Source organism: Elephantulus edwardii, unplaced genomic scaffold (assembly GCF_000299155.1).
Source record: "Elephantulus edwardii isolate Elephantulus edwardi_28Jun2011 unplaced genomic scaffold, EleEdw1.0 scaffold00004, whole genome shotgun sequence".
NCBI classification, from domain to species: domain Eukaryota; kingdom Metazoa; phylum Chordata; class Mammalia; order Macroscelidea; family Macroscelididae; genus Elephantulus; species Elephantulus edwardii.
Genome location: NW_006399754.1, coordinates 35,820,939 through 35,834,705, shown reverse-complemented (window position 1 = coordinate 35,834,705; position 13,767 = coordinate 35,820,939). Strand labels below are relative to the sequence as shown.

The following is a 13,767-nucleotide window of genomic DNA, read 5'->3' as shown; positions in this document are numbered from 1 at the left end:
GTTTATTCTCTGTGCTCTGGTCCTGGGGTGGATGGTGAAGCCCAGCGTGCCAGCAGAGGACACTGGAGTGGCCGTGGGCAGGGTGTCCACACGCCCCAGGACTGGGGCCGCTCCACCCAGGGACCAGCCAGCCTTTCCTTCAGGGACAGCCAGACGCTGACCCTGATTCTGCACAGGCAGAGAATCAAGTCAGTTACTCCTGGTTTTGTTTTACATCTTTGAATTATTCCTTTCAAAACGGCTGTTTTCTGAAGGTGGGCCTGTCTGAAGTTTGGCCCACTGCGGTCTGATCTGCTCCACCGAGTTATCAGAACTGCCCGCCCCCCTTCTGAGTCACAGCAGGACTGAACCTCCAACCTTTAGCCTGGCAGCCCAGCATGTAAAGCCCTATGCCAGTGAGTCCAGTTTAACCCCCTGAATGAACCAAAGAAAGAAAAAGAAGCCTCCAAACTCAGTCCCTCACTGCGACCCTTGAGCCCACCGGGGCTGCCCGTTAGGACTTCAGTGCTGCGAAGCTTTAAGAAAGGCAGCTTGTGGGGCTGAACCCTCGTTAGGGCCACGCGCTCAGCCCCGAGCACCGGGGTGCTTGTCAGGCTGTTCAGAAGAGCCTGCAGTGTTAGGAACGGCACCACCAGACCGGGAAGCCCTGTCCTGGGTGTCTGCCCGGGTGCCTCGGCCTCGCCCTCAGTGCGCATGGCCTGGCCCCTGACTTTGCCAGGACACCAGGCTCTGCCCCGTTAGGGGGGTGGGTTCCTCTCTGTGGGAAGGGGGACCTGCTGGCGCTCATTCCGTCCTGCTGGGTTCAGTCACAGTTCCCTCCAAAAGTAGCTGCTTTGGTTCAGTACTGCCTTTCAGCGACCCCGTGCGCAGCAGAACCAAACCCTCCCGCCCCTGCCCTGCCTGCACAAGCTCCGAGTCCGAGCCGCTGCTCAGCACCGCCTGTCTGTCCTGTTGAGGGTCTTCCTTCCCCCCGAGCCTCTCCTTTCCCGACACGATGTCCTCCTCCAGGCACTGACCTTGTCAGCATGTTCCCCGTCCTCCCTCGAAGGGCCACCCTGGCTGGGCTTCTGCTGAGACACTGCTTGTCCTCTTGGCTGTCTGTGGGATTGAGATCCTGCGTCAACACCAGTTCAGAGGCTTCAGCTCCTCCTGCTTCCCTCACCCACGGTCCAGCTTCCACAGCGCACACGAGGCGTGGAAACGCCGTGGTCTGAGTCAGGTGCACCTTAGTCTCCACAGTGACTTCTCCCTTTAGTGCAGCAAAGCCCTTTTATAAAATGCTGATTTTTGAAAGGAATAATAAAGTGATCTTTTAAAGTGATGTCGGTAATTGTGACTGCTGTCTGGTGGCCTCCGTGCTGGCCTGTGGGAACAGGCGCTGAGCAAGACGTGACTCTCTGGGGCGGTCAGGCTGGCTGTGACGCATGGCAGCCCCTGGATGGTGGAGCGGAGCTGCATGCCAGCAGCTGGTTTTCTTAAGTGCACTGCCAGACCTCTCTTCCGAGGCACCTCCCGGAGGATCTGAACCACCAGGTCAGTGGGCAGCCGTGGCCACTCTGAGAGCATGGCCGTTTTGCGTGGCATTCTTGAGGACAGCGGAGTTTCAGCCCGGGTCTGGAATGTCCCTCTGATATGGAAAGAGAATTTATGACCCAAGTTCAATTTGGGCCGCGTGGGGTTGGATCGGCTGTGGTGACGGGCCACGAAGGGCCACGTGCGGTGGGTGCTGCCCTCCCTCTCGGCCCACCATTTCCCACGTCTCGTGGAGGATTATTATCAGTGTCGCACATAATGGTGCCTTTATGGTCATTAAAAATTGTATACGGTACAATGTTTTACAGATTTGTCATGTTAAGCCTCTCGGGTCCTATGGGAAGTGGGCAACCCAGTTGTTGTACCTGGTGGGCACCCCGGCACTGCCACCTGGAGAGGATGTGACAGCAGCCTGGATGGGAGGCAGCGGGCCTGGCCCATGGGCTCCCCTTGGGATGTGTGTGGCCCACGTAACTAGTCTGTTACCTTGGACAACATCCTCTACATCGTCACAGGAAGTGGCATCAATGGGAAAGCCAAAGAAAGTAATTTGGTCACAGAAGGGGTGGTCAACCATGTGCAAAAAGTATGTCAACTGCATGGAAATGGGTCCTCGAAGACCTGGTCCTCTGGGGCCCAAAGCACTTCCTCGACTGGACAGAGGCGGGTGCCGACCTTCATCAGCGAGACCACAGGTGATGCCTGGAAGTCAGAGTGGACCCACGCCGGCTCCTAGGGGCTGGATGCCGAGGGGGGGCCTCACTTAACGCCCCCGCCGTGGACGTGAACTGCGTGCCTGTGTGGGGCAGTGCACCTCCTTACGGCGGAGCCTCCGGAGCCCAGTCTGTACATGTAGGTCTGTAACCTCAACTCTGTGGGGACGTTGGAACCAGCCGCAGCTGACACTCCAGCAGGTGTTCAGAAGCTGAAACTGCCTGGGAGACTGCCCATCTCTCTTCCACAGAGCAGCTGCTGGACCCGAACCATGTACCTTTGCATTGGGCACTGCAGTTCTTTGCCACTAGGCCACCTGAATAGCATGTGGTAATAAATCCTTGAATAGCACCTAGTAATGCCCCATCTTTTTAAAGGAATTTCAAGTACACTTTATTACAAGCGTACTAATGACACATCTTTTGGGGAGCTCACTGCCAGGACACTGTCCTGTGGCCTTGAGCTCCTAGTCTGTGTTCAGCTCAACTGTCACCCCACCGAACACCTATCACCCTCAAAGAAGTCCGACTCCTGGGGACCCCGTGACAGAGGATGGCGCTGAGGGGTTTCCAAGCTGTGATGGTTTCAGCAGGGCGTGCCAGGCCTCTGCGTGGAGCAGCGCTGGGGAGGGACTGTAGCCCCTTCAGTTAGTGGCTGAGCGCTTCCACTGCGCCCCCAGGGCTCCCTCAATGGTTTTTAGAGAAAATTCATGGATCCCATTAATAATTTATGGAAGGGCATCAATTATTTTTAAAAAGCATTTATTCTCGGCTTTGAAAGGTATTTATAAATAGGTAGAAAATGTGCTATTGCACATACATTTCAGACCTGGAAAGACCTGATCTAAGTTCTGATCCGTGCTTCTGGCCGCTTCTCTCCTGAGAGCACCAGAAAAGAAGGAGCGGATCATCCCTGATGGACGTCAGCTATCCTTTGTCTGGGTGGTCAGAGGAATGGTGGTGAAAAGGGAATTCCTCCTAGGGGCTGCGTGGAGACAAGGTTACCAGGCAGAGAAGCCCTACGATGCCGTCCACAGGACAACTTCATGGAGGGGGAGGAAATGAACAGCAAGGCGGCCACTCCTGACCAAGTGCTGACCACCATGGGATCAGGGATTTCGGAAAGCACTATGGAATCAAAGGGACAGCACGGAGGACCCGACTTCTGTGGTCAGAACAAGTGTCACCTGGGCATCTCCCGTCGGCCGCTGCACAGGACGCCAGCGGGCACACGCCTGACGGGAGAAGTCCCTGGTGTGCCGGAGGCTCCAACTGCAGGGCTTGGCCAGCTGGCATCCCGGGGCCGCAAAGCCAGGTCCCTCCTGTGACGCAGCCCAAGAGCATGCTTCCGTCTTTAAAAGAATACTCGGAGTGGTCAGATCCAGTTGCATGGATTTAAGATGTCTCAGTCAGTGAACACATTTTACAAGGTGGGTTTTAAGACAAAGCCAACATGAAAGGATGTCAGCACCGAGGCAGGCGAGGGCCTTCCTGGTCATCGATAGGCTCTGAGCTCATTTTCTTAAATACTGATGTGCACGCTGCACTGCCGGTCCCACAGCCCGGGGCCATGAGGAGCCACCCGTTTCTGTCATCTCGGGGGCTGCTGCCTCTAAAACCGCCCTCGTGCCCTCAGCTCAGATGTGGGGGGTTCCGGTGCCCTCTGAGGGCTTCTCTGGACCTCACAGGCCTGGTCCCAGCGGGATCGGGGGCAGACCTGAGGGGCAGCTCTCCTGAAGCAGACGCGAGGCCCTGGGTGTTGAGCAGAGCGAGCTCCTCGTCTGCTACTGAGTCAGCGCCCAGAGGAGAAGCCTCACTGACCGCTCCGAGTGGCGGCACAGGCGGGGGGACTGGGCCTCTGCCCTTCCCAGGTGTCCCGCCTTGGGGGCCGCAGCTCCGAGGGGGCTGAAACGCCTTCTGTGCTGCCAGAGACACAAAGGTGTGGCCGGGGCTGACCGGGGGAGGGAGCGGCACGCGGCTCAGGAGGTCCAGGGCACGCATCTTCTGGAGGGTCCTCTGGTCCTCGGGCCCCTTCTCGACCTGACAGCCAGATCGCCATGTCTTCTGGGCTGACGCTGGTGCGGGAAGAGACTTCCTTTTTGGCTACAAAGAGAGAAGACAAGCTCATGATTAGGAAAAAGACGGCTCATAAAAAGTAAGAAGCTGCCCATTAGAACTACAAGAAAACACAGAAAACATCGCCAAGCAGCTCTCCAATAAACACGTTCACGACGTAACTGCCACACACAGGCTGGTGAGGCACACACTCCTCGCCCGCAGGGACACCGTCCAGCACTGCAGGGTGTGAAGACAAGAGCTCAGGAAAAGCAGGAGGAAGACCACGAAGCAAAACCCAAGATCGGAGGGCGGGGGAGCCGGGAGGGGACACCCCCCATCAGGTGGGGGAACAGGCAAGGGACCCCCTATGTATGCTTTATACTACTGTCTTTTATCAAGAGGTTAAACAAACATTTAAACCCCCTTTAGGCCCCTCGAGCTCTGCTTCTGCTCCCCGAGGCCACTGCGACCCTCCTGCCCCCCAGCAGTCTCCACACGGATCGTCAGGAGGGCGACACCAGCTAAGACCGCGAACATGAGCTCCTGCTGAAGTAATTACCAGTCAGTGCGGCGCACGTGGTTTAAGGGTAACGTGTGCTTAGAAACTATTAATTAGAACAGGCCACGTGGTGAAAGGAGACGGGTTACACACGCAGGTGCTCACACTCCTACCTCAGAAACACCTGCTCCTCAGACCTGCGGGCAGCGGGCAGACCGTGCCTGCTAGGAGAGGGGACATGGTCCCTGATGGGAGCCACACTGGGCCAAGGAGACTTTCTAGGGCATTTCCATGCTGGCTGGGACACATCGGGATACAACATACGCCCTCAGACACGAGAGACCCACGACTCTGGAGGTCACACGGACTCACCACAACCTTGTGCTCTGCCCCCGGGGTGGCTGGGCCAGCATCCAGCTCGGAGGGGCGCTGTCTAGTTGGGGTGGACCCCGTGGAATTACCGGGACGGAGGAGGAGCATTAGCTTCTTTTCTGCCTCACTGAAGAACAGCTCAAAGTTCTGAGGAAGGAAAAAAATTGAGAGAGCTGTTTTGCAAACCAAAAATCCCCGTGTGCATGCTTCCAGAAAATGTTTACATTAAAACCAGAGGGGGGAAGGTAGAGTGAGTAGACCAACACCTGTGATTTACGGGAACTAAAGTCCCAGGCAGGTGCCCTGTGGCTCAGTGGCGAGGTTCCTGAGGTCCTTAGATGGGGCCCACCAGGCATGGTGGGGCGCTCGGTGAGGCCAGCTGCCCCGCAAACCCTATGCGGGAGGCCCAGTCTGTCCTCCTGCCGGTCAGAGTTTTGGTTAAAGTTACTGGAGGGAGCAGGACACACTGCGTGCGAAGGGCAGGGACGTAAGACCCCCTTCCTGCAGCTGAAACGGCGAGGTGCCATGTGGAGCCAGGAGCCTGGGGCTCCATTCCTGGGAACCCCTAAGCTCAGCGTCCCGAGCGGATTCCAGGTGGAGCTGTCCACAGGCTTTCCCAGGCCAGCGTCTTTACGGAAGCAGAGAGCCAGGCTCCTCCTGCACAGCTGAGCTGAGTGGGCACCACTGACATTTCAGGTCACAGATGGGCTCCTTCTAGAACTGTCTCTAAGTAGAAAAAGAGTTGACTGCTTCTCCTACCCCACATGCGTTCGATCGTGGAGATGGCTTCAAGGGCCTCCAAGAAAACCCTGGTGTGACCAGTAAGCCCCTTGGCCATGAAGGAACTGTGAACCCCCACATCCAGGAAGCGGGCGCTGCCGCTCACTGGATCGGGGCTTCAGGTGGATCTGAAGGCACTGTCTTTACTTGGTCAAAGCGTAGAACCGCCCCACAGAGTCCCTACAGAAGCAGACAGCGTCCTCTTCCTCCTGGATGTTGATGGATCGGAACCGCTGACGTCAGTTACCAGCCTGATGCATAATCCACTGGGCCACGGGGGTGAGAGGCGATATGGCAGCAGAAGGCGTGGGCCACGTGGAATAGACTGATGTGTATTCAGTGGACTGTGCCTGTGTGCTCGGGAGAAGGAGCTACGTCCTGTTGAGGTTTCAAATCCAAGCCTAACAATACAAGGTGCAAAGTGCCAGGCAGAATTTCAATGGGAACTTCACCCACCAAGGTGTGAACTCATCACACTGTTGGCTGGCAGAGGTCACACACACCTTCCCCTCCACCTCCAGGCTGTCGACCAGCTCTGCCGCTCCTTGTGCATGTCAGGCACCCCGAGCCCTCAGGCCCTCGCACACACCCCAGCAGCCCCCACTCCCTGCAGGCCCTCCAGCTTTCACGGCCTCCCGCTCACAACGCCTCCCCACCAGCCCCCACCACAGCCCTCCTCACATCTCTCCAGTTTCCTTAGCTTTAAAAAGCTGTGACTAAGACCAGATGCTGCAGATTACGTCAGTGCCCCAATTCTCATAACGGCACCTCCTTAATATCTGAGCGTCCAACAGGGAAATGGCGAAGGTGTGCACTGGAGTGGACACTGCCTCACCTCCACGGCCCTCAGCCTGCTGGCCGCCTCCTGGAAGCGGGGCTCCTTGGGGCTGGCGGAAACCACAGTGGACTCTCTGGCAAACAGGGTGGGAATTCCGGGGCTGGCCTGCGGCAGCCACTGCAGGTTGCTGGCGGCGATTAACGCAGGAGGCTTAACGACATCTTCGTTCAGGTCTGTCCAGAACTTTATTGCCAGCAAATGGTGGCACTCATCTGACAAATAGACCAAGGGAGCAAGGCCTGGATGGGCAAAGGAGGAAACAAACACAAAGAAAATGGCTTTGCTACATACGTGCTCGACTGCTTAGAAAGGCCGGTGACCCGCCAGGTGCCTGCTGAGCTGGGTCAGGGCGACGTTAAAACGCGCCTGCTGCTCCCTCACGGAGGGCACGGGAGGGACGTGCCAGCGCCGCAGAAAAACCTGCCAACAGACTAACAAAACTACCAGACGCTGCACCTTCAGGCTGAGGAACCTCCTTCCAGTCCTCCGCTCTGGGGACCCAGCTCTGTGCAGGCAGTCCAGCTCACAGCGGGCACGGGCAGACAGAGTAGACGTGCCCAGCACGGCTTCCAAGGCTGTCAAGCTTTGAACTAGCAGGCTGCCTCTTTCTTCTCTTGAGGATCAGGGGGTGGGTTTGAACCACTGACTTTTCTGTTAGCAGTCTAGCACTTAACCCACAGCCCAGACAGGGCCTTCTCCACCTCTGTGGCACTGCAGTGCATATGAGAGGTTCCTGAGCACACCCCAGATGAGACTTGTCGCTTGCTGGTATCTGCAGTCAGACGGCCAGGACGAAGGGCGCCCACTGTAGCAGGGCTAGGGGAACGCTGGTCCCTCCCCTAGGACGTCACATGCCATGCGGAGAACTAACAAGAGGAGTTAGGGCGGGAGCTGACGATGCAGTCTTCAAGGTAGGACACTAAGTGCAAGCGACTCAACGACGGTACACAACAACATTAAGTGAGAAACTCAAAACTCACTGCCATCGAGTCAGATCTGAGGCACAGCTGACCCTCCAGTGGGTTTTCTAGGCTGGAAGTCAATGGGGTTTGAGATTTTCCACCTGTCTCCTGAGCAGCTGGTGGATTTGAACTGTCAGACGTGCCACCTCTGGGTCAGCAGTACAGCCCCCCAGGAACCCAGGGTAAAGGGGCGGGGTGGGGGAGGCGAGGGGAGACTGAGGCCAGGAGGCCAGGCTGGAGGCAGTGCTGTCTGTGTCTCCCTGGGCAGCTCTGATTCTGACCCACAGTGTCATGTCACAGGCCCTTCCCAGAAACCCCAAATAAACCAACAGACCAACAAGATCAACCCAGTAGGAAGGGAATGCCAAGCAGAGTATAGCATTTAAAACACGGATCTCCCAAAGAAGCGATGAAGATCATCTGAGCCCAGGAACAACAGCAAAGCTCAGCAAGGCAGACAAGAAGTGCTGGTGTGAGCACAGGCGGCTCAGGACCGTCACAGGGCCAATTCGTGACAGCAATGCGCACAGCCACTTCAGAAAATGCAGTGTGTCCTCCACGACAGCACCTGTCCAGAAATCCCACCAGTACTTATACATTCTGAAGAGTCAAGAGCCACAGTGTGACTAGGTCCATGCACACCTGTGGTCATGACAACAGCCCAGGGATGGACATCAGCTAATGAAGACATCCACACCCGCACACACAGTGGAAAAGGAGGCAACAACGTTAAGAAAGGAAAGTCTGAGAAACACCACACAACGTGGATGGCTCTGGAGGACGTGAGTCAGTCAGTCACAGAAGGACAAGCTCCCTGCAGGAAAAGCTGAGGGAAGGTGACACAGCCAGAGTCCTAATCATTCTGATGGTCACCAGGTGGGGAGCCAAGGTGACGCAGTGCACAGCTGTGCTGCCAACTCAAAGGCTGCGTCTGCTGATTCTGCCACACCAGCCGCCCCAGAGATGTGCACGTCACAGGACACAATACACGGTGGGGGGTGTGCCCGTCACAGAGTGAAGGGAAGACCAGGAGTGGTGCAGGAAACGCAGTACACACACACTTCTGCACCAGTAACAACATGTGCTGACAAGTGGATACACAGGCAGACAGGCAAGGTGGGGCAGGTGAAGGAGCTGCCCATGGTCATGTATACCTTTGTCAGATGGTATTTCTACAAGCAGAGGTGTTGATATTGTAAATAAATCTACATATACAGGAAAGTCAACAGGTGGCCGAAACCAATGAGTATGACTTGTGTGAGACATGAAAAATCAAAAGCATAATACCCCCCCCACCAAGACCCCAGTGTGAGAAGTGACTCCAAATCAGAGGGACTCTACAAAAGTTGGGTGTGAAAGCAGTGACATGCAGTGAAGTTGAAGTGTGCAATGACAAGGGATGGAAGGGTGGAGACACAAGATACGGATGTGCAAGGCCTTTCTGTGTGCAGGGAGTGAGTGGGTGAATGCTGCCCTGCAGAGATGTGAGCCTGTGTCCCAGCTGTCGGACACAGAAGTACAGGGAAGTGGGGGGCTGAGGTGAGGCTGTGGCTGGCAGAGAACTGCCGACACAGTATTACTGTTTCCGTCACAGCGGTGAGGTGCAGCTGCACTGACTGCGGTGTGGATGTGAGGATGAGGTGGTCGGCTGCTCCAGATTTACGGCTCTGGAAGGTGCCTGACTCAAGCCCACAGGGCAGCCCCACGGGAGAATGAGGCGGCAGTCGGCTGCTGAAAACGGCTGTGGTGCGCTGCCGAGCCGGGAGACTCCCAGCTGGCCCTCCAGAGCGTGGGCAGCAGCGTAACACGCACGAGAGGAGACTGGCCACCTTTCTCCCACAGAGCAGCTGGAGGATAGCGGCCACCTGTCTGGGTTCTCGGCACTACAGCTCCCTCTGTAAAGATGGTGGCCTTGGAAATGCTGTGGGACACGTCTCCCCTGTCCTCCAGGGTCGTGCGGGTGGGACGGACTCTATCACAATGGCTGCCTCTATACAATTAGTCCAACCCACTCACAGGGACTCTGTCGGGCTATCAGACATCAAAGCTTTACAGGAGATTGTCCAGCTTTCTCCACAGGGCAGTAGGGGATTTGAACTGCTAACCTTGTGGTCAGCAATGTGACAGGTTTATGCACTATACCTTCTCTGTATAAACACACCCTATAGACAGCAGGGATGGTGTGGAGCAACTCCTCCAAGTGCCCAAGACGCCTGAGAGAATAACACCGACACAGCAGCAAACCCACCAGCAGGCCCGAAGACAAGGTTCTGAAGGAGGACAGAGCACAGGGAAGGACTCAGAGTCCGAATAACTCTGGTGGCCACCCACCGATCTGAGGCCTATCAGGATCTGGGCTGCAGCCAGTGAAGCGGTCACTCCCGACCCTCTAGTCCTGGACTGGTGCTGGGGGGGGTCTCAGCCTCCGTGTCATGACTACGTGGCACTGAGCTCATGTGTGATTTAAACTGTGCACATCCAAGAACACCTAACTCAGCCCGGGGAAGGCACGGTGCTGCAGAGAGTGGGCAGAGTTACAAGATACACTGCTCATTACCTCTTCTTGTCACAACAGCAATGACAAAGCCCAGCAGGTCCACCTCACGGCAAGGGGGGCAGAAGTCGGGGTCTAATAACTTGTTGAAAAGGAGGAGTTCCCTTGGCTGGTAAACCTGGAGCAGGATTTCGTCTGAAGCCTGCAAGGGAAAGAACCAAGCATCTCCGTCACTGTGGACTCTGAACAGATCAGCTTCTCTTCAGAGCACAGTGTCTGACACACACTTACCGGCAGGTGCTGGTACCGCGTTTTCTTTGTGGTTGTGAGCTGTATGCCAGTTCTCTCAGATTGACTTTTTGATTTTGATGTTGCAAGATGGTAGATTCTGAATCTCTTTCCCTCCGTTAACAGGGAGAAAAGATCTGATGAGGGACGCCAGATACTCAACATAACTGTTAAAGACAGAGGGAAAAGCAAATCAGACAACGAAGACCTGATAAGCATTAAGTAAAGGCCTCCTAGGGAGCTCTGATGGCTAGGGGTAAGGAGCTGCACTGCCAACACACAGGTACATGGTTTGAATCTTCCAGCTGCTCCGTGGAAGGAAGATGGGCAGTCTCCTATTTGACATCCTGCCTCCGGAAATGCGGGTAGGTCCTGACTCGACAGTACACAACACCAACCAGTGGTGTAGTGGGGAGCTCTGTAGCCTGGCGGTAAGGAGCTGCACTGCAATCTCAAAGGCATGCAGTTCAGACGCGGGGGTGGGGGGTGGGGAGGAAGAGCTATTCCCTCTCCTGCGATTTACCGCCTCTGCAAACCTGCTGGAGGCTCAGTTACGAGTCAGTCCGACGGGAAAGCACACACAAGAACAGCAGCAGTGGTACGGCGGGTCGGCTGCTAACGGAAAGGCTGGCGGTCCCAGTCCACCAGCTGCTTCTCAGGATAAAGATTTAAGCCTTGGAAGCCGAGGCAGGCTCTGCAGGAGGCAGGACGACCCGATGGCAGTGCGTCTGGTGGTCCCAGGTGGCTGACTCTGCACTTCTGATACCTGCTGACGTTAACTATGTCCAGCTTCTGAAGCTGTTTTACCCACAAGGAAGAGGACAGAAGTGGCAGAAACCAAGCCGTCCGCACTGACCTGAGCCGCCGTCCTTTTTCCTGTAGTCAACAAGGCGCAGCCTCCACACGGCCGTGACGTCCCGGGACAAGGCCGGGGACCCATGCTGTGCGGCCTCCACGGCCTTCCGGAATTCCTGCTGGATCTGCGCCTGTTTGCGCTCCTGCAGCCTCTGCCGGTGAAGGTCCAGGGCCCGCAGCTGCTCCTCACTGAGGCAGCTCTGGGGCCACGTCAGAGCCCATGGTGGATGATGCCGGTAAAAGCAAACAACACCAAACAAGTCCCGTGAGCGGACTCATGAAATGAGGACAAAAGAAGAGAGAACCTGCACCCAGTGCAGGGCGTGCTCAGCGGTCTCTCCAATGTCAACCTCAACAGCCCACACAGCTACCATTGGGCTACACACCTTCTCTCACACCCCGTAACCTCACATGTCCTTGTGAGGGGCGCTAGGGGTGCAGTCTGTAGGCAACTGTGCAGCTACTTCAATGGCAGAGCCTCTCTGGTGGTTCGAACCCACCGGGTCTCCTTGGGAGAACCACGGGCAATCTGCTCCACATCTGGTGGAGGGTCGACACGAGCTGGGTGTGACGTGAGCGAGGAAGTCACTGGACAAGCTTTCTAGGGCCAGCAGGCCCATCAAACCCACTGTTAACACGCTGAGTCCACCTCAGAGGTGCCCCACAGGACAGAGGAGAACCACCACTGGTGGTCAAGGCCGCCATCTGTGGAAGTGACCACCACACTGCTCCTCTCCGGAGAGGGGAGGCGTTCCACTCGCTCACTTTTCAGGTGGCGGTCAAGTTTCTATCTACTGCACCACCATGACTCTTGACTTCTAAGCCGTGTTTCCCTTCTTAAGCCCTGTTTCTTTATAGTTCTCAGTTTTTAAGAAAGTTAAAGTTATCATGTTAAGATTAAGTTATCAAGTAAATGAAATTACGGAACCAAGTGCTTTCCTAATATTTCCCCTCTTCTACTGAACAAACTAATTCTAGAATCTGATTAATTATTTTAGACACTTAAGTGTCTAAAAATTCCTTTTAGGTGGCAGAATATCTAATTGTATGACACTATGTTCTACTACTAGTAACCAATCTGGAAGACAACCAGTTGGCTGACTGGAGGAGATCCATATTTATTCCCTTTCCAAAGAAAGGTGACCTGACAGAGTGTGGAAATTATTGAATACCACTAATAGCACACACAAGAATTCTGCTGAAGATCATCCAAATATGATCAGAACAGTACACTGACAGAGAAAACTACCATAAATACAAGTTGGGTTTAGAAGAGGCCATGATGCTAGGGACATCATTACCAATGTCAGATGGATCCTGGCAGAAACCAGGGAGTACCAGAGGACTGTGCAACAAATTGTGGCTAACCTTGAGGAGAATGGGAACCCCAGAACACCTGACTGTGCTCATGCAAAACCTGCACTAGGACCAGGAAGCAGTCCTCAGAACAGAACAAGGAAAACACTTCATGGTTCAAAGTCAGGAAAGGAGTGCATCAGGGATGCATCCTGTCTCCAAACCTTTTCAACCTATATGCAGAACAGGTCATTCTGGAGGCTGGGCTTTATGAGGAGGAATGGGGCATCAGGATTGGAGGAAGACTCATCAACAATCTGTGTTATGCAGATGACACAACCCTGCTTGCTGAAACTGAGGAGGACCTGAAGCATTTGCTGCAGAAGGTCCAGGACTGTAGTCTTCAATATGGATTGAAGCTCAACATCAAGAAAACAAAGATTCTCACCACTGGGCCAATTGGCAGCATCATGGTAGATGAAGACTGAGATTGTTAAGAGCATCAGCTTGCTTAGTTCCACAATCAACACTCTTGGCACCAGCAGTCAGGAACTCAAAAGACAAAATGCATTAGGAAATCTGCTGTAAGGGACCTCTCCAGAATGTTAAAGAGCAACGATGTCTGTCTAGAGACTAAGGTGCGCCTGATCCAGGCCATGGTCTTCACTGTTACCTGATATGTGTCAGAGAGCTGGACAATGACTAAGGATGACAAAAGAATTAACTGGTGCCTTGCAGTTGTGGTGCTGGAAAAGAGTACTGAACATACCATGGCCTGCCAAGAAGTCAGGCAGGTTTGTCCTAGAGAGGGTGAAATCAAGTCGCTCCTTGGAGGTAAGGGTTTTTGAAGCTTCGTCTCACAAACTTTGGACATATTTCCAGGAGAGACCAGTCCTAGAGAGGACATCATGCTTAGAAGGGTAGAGAAACAGCACAGGAAAGGAAGATCCTGGAGGAGAAGTACTGACACAGTAATGGGGGAGATGAGGGTGGAGTGTGTCAGAGACAGATTAGTCCTGGACAGAGCAGGGTTCAGAGCTACTGTGCACAGAATGAGTCACTATGTGTTGTAGGTGACT

At 54.9% G+C, this 13,767-nt stretch overlaps 1 protein-coding gene across 1 annotated transcript in view; it reads right to left on the bottom strand.

The window, feature by feature from the left end:
- Positions 1-3,878: 3,878 nt before the first annotated feature.
- Positions 3,879-13,767, bottom strand: part of BRCA2 (breast cancer 2, early onset) — a 74,971-nt gene continuing 65,082 nt past the window's right edge. Inside the window, exons 22-27 of the mRNA XM_006879635.1 lie at positions 11,394-11,592; positions 10,541-10,704; positions 10,313-10,451; positions 6,791-7,032; positions 5,176-5,322; positions 3,879-4,349 (exon numbers count right to left, since the gene is read on the bottom strand). Of these exons, the coding sequence (XP_006879697.1) occupies positions 3,879-4,349; positions 5,176-5,322; positions 6,791-7,032; positions 10,313-10,451; positions 10,541-10,704; positions 11,394-11,592 (1,362 nt within the window). The remainder of the gene's footprint in view (positions 4,350-5,175; positions 5,323-6,790; positions 7,033-10,312; positions 10,452-10,540; positions 10,705-11,393; positions 11,593-13,767) is intronic.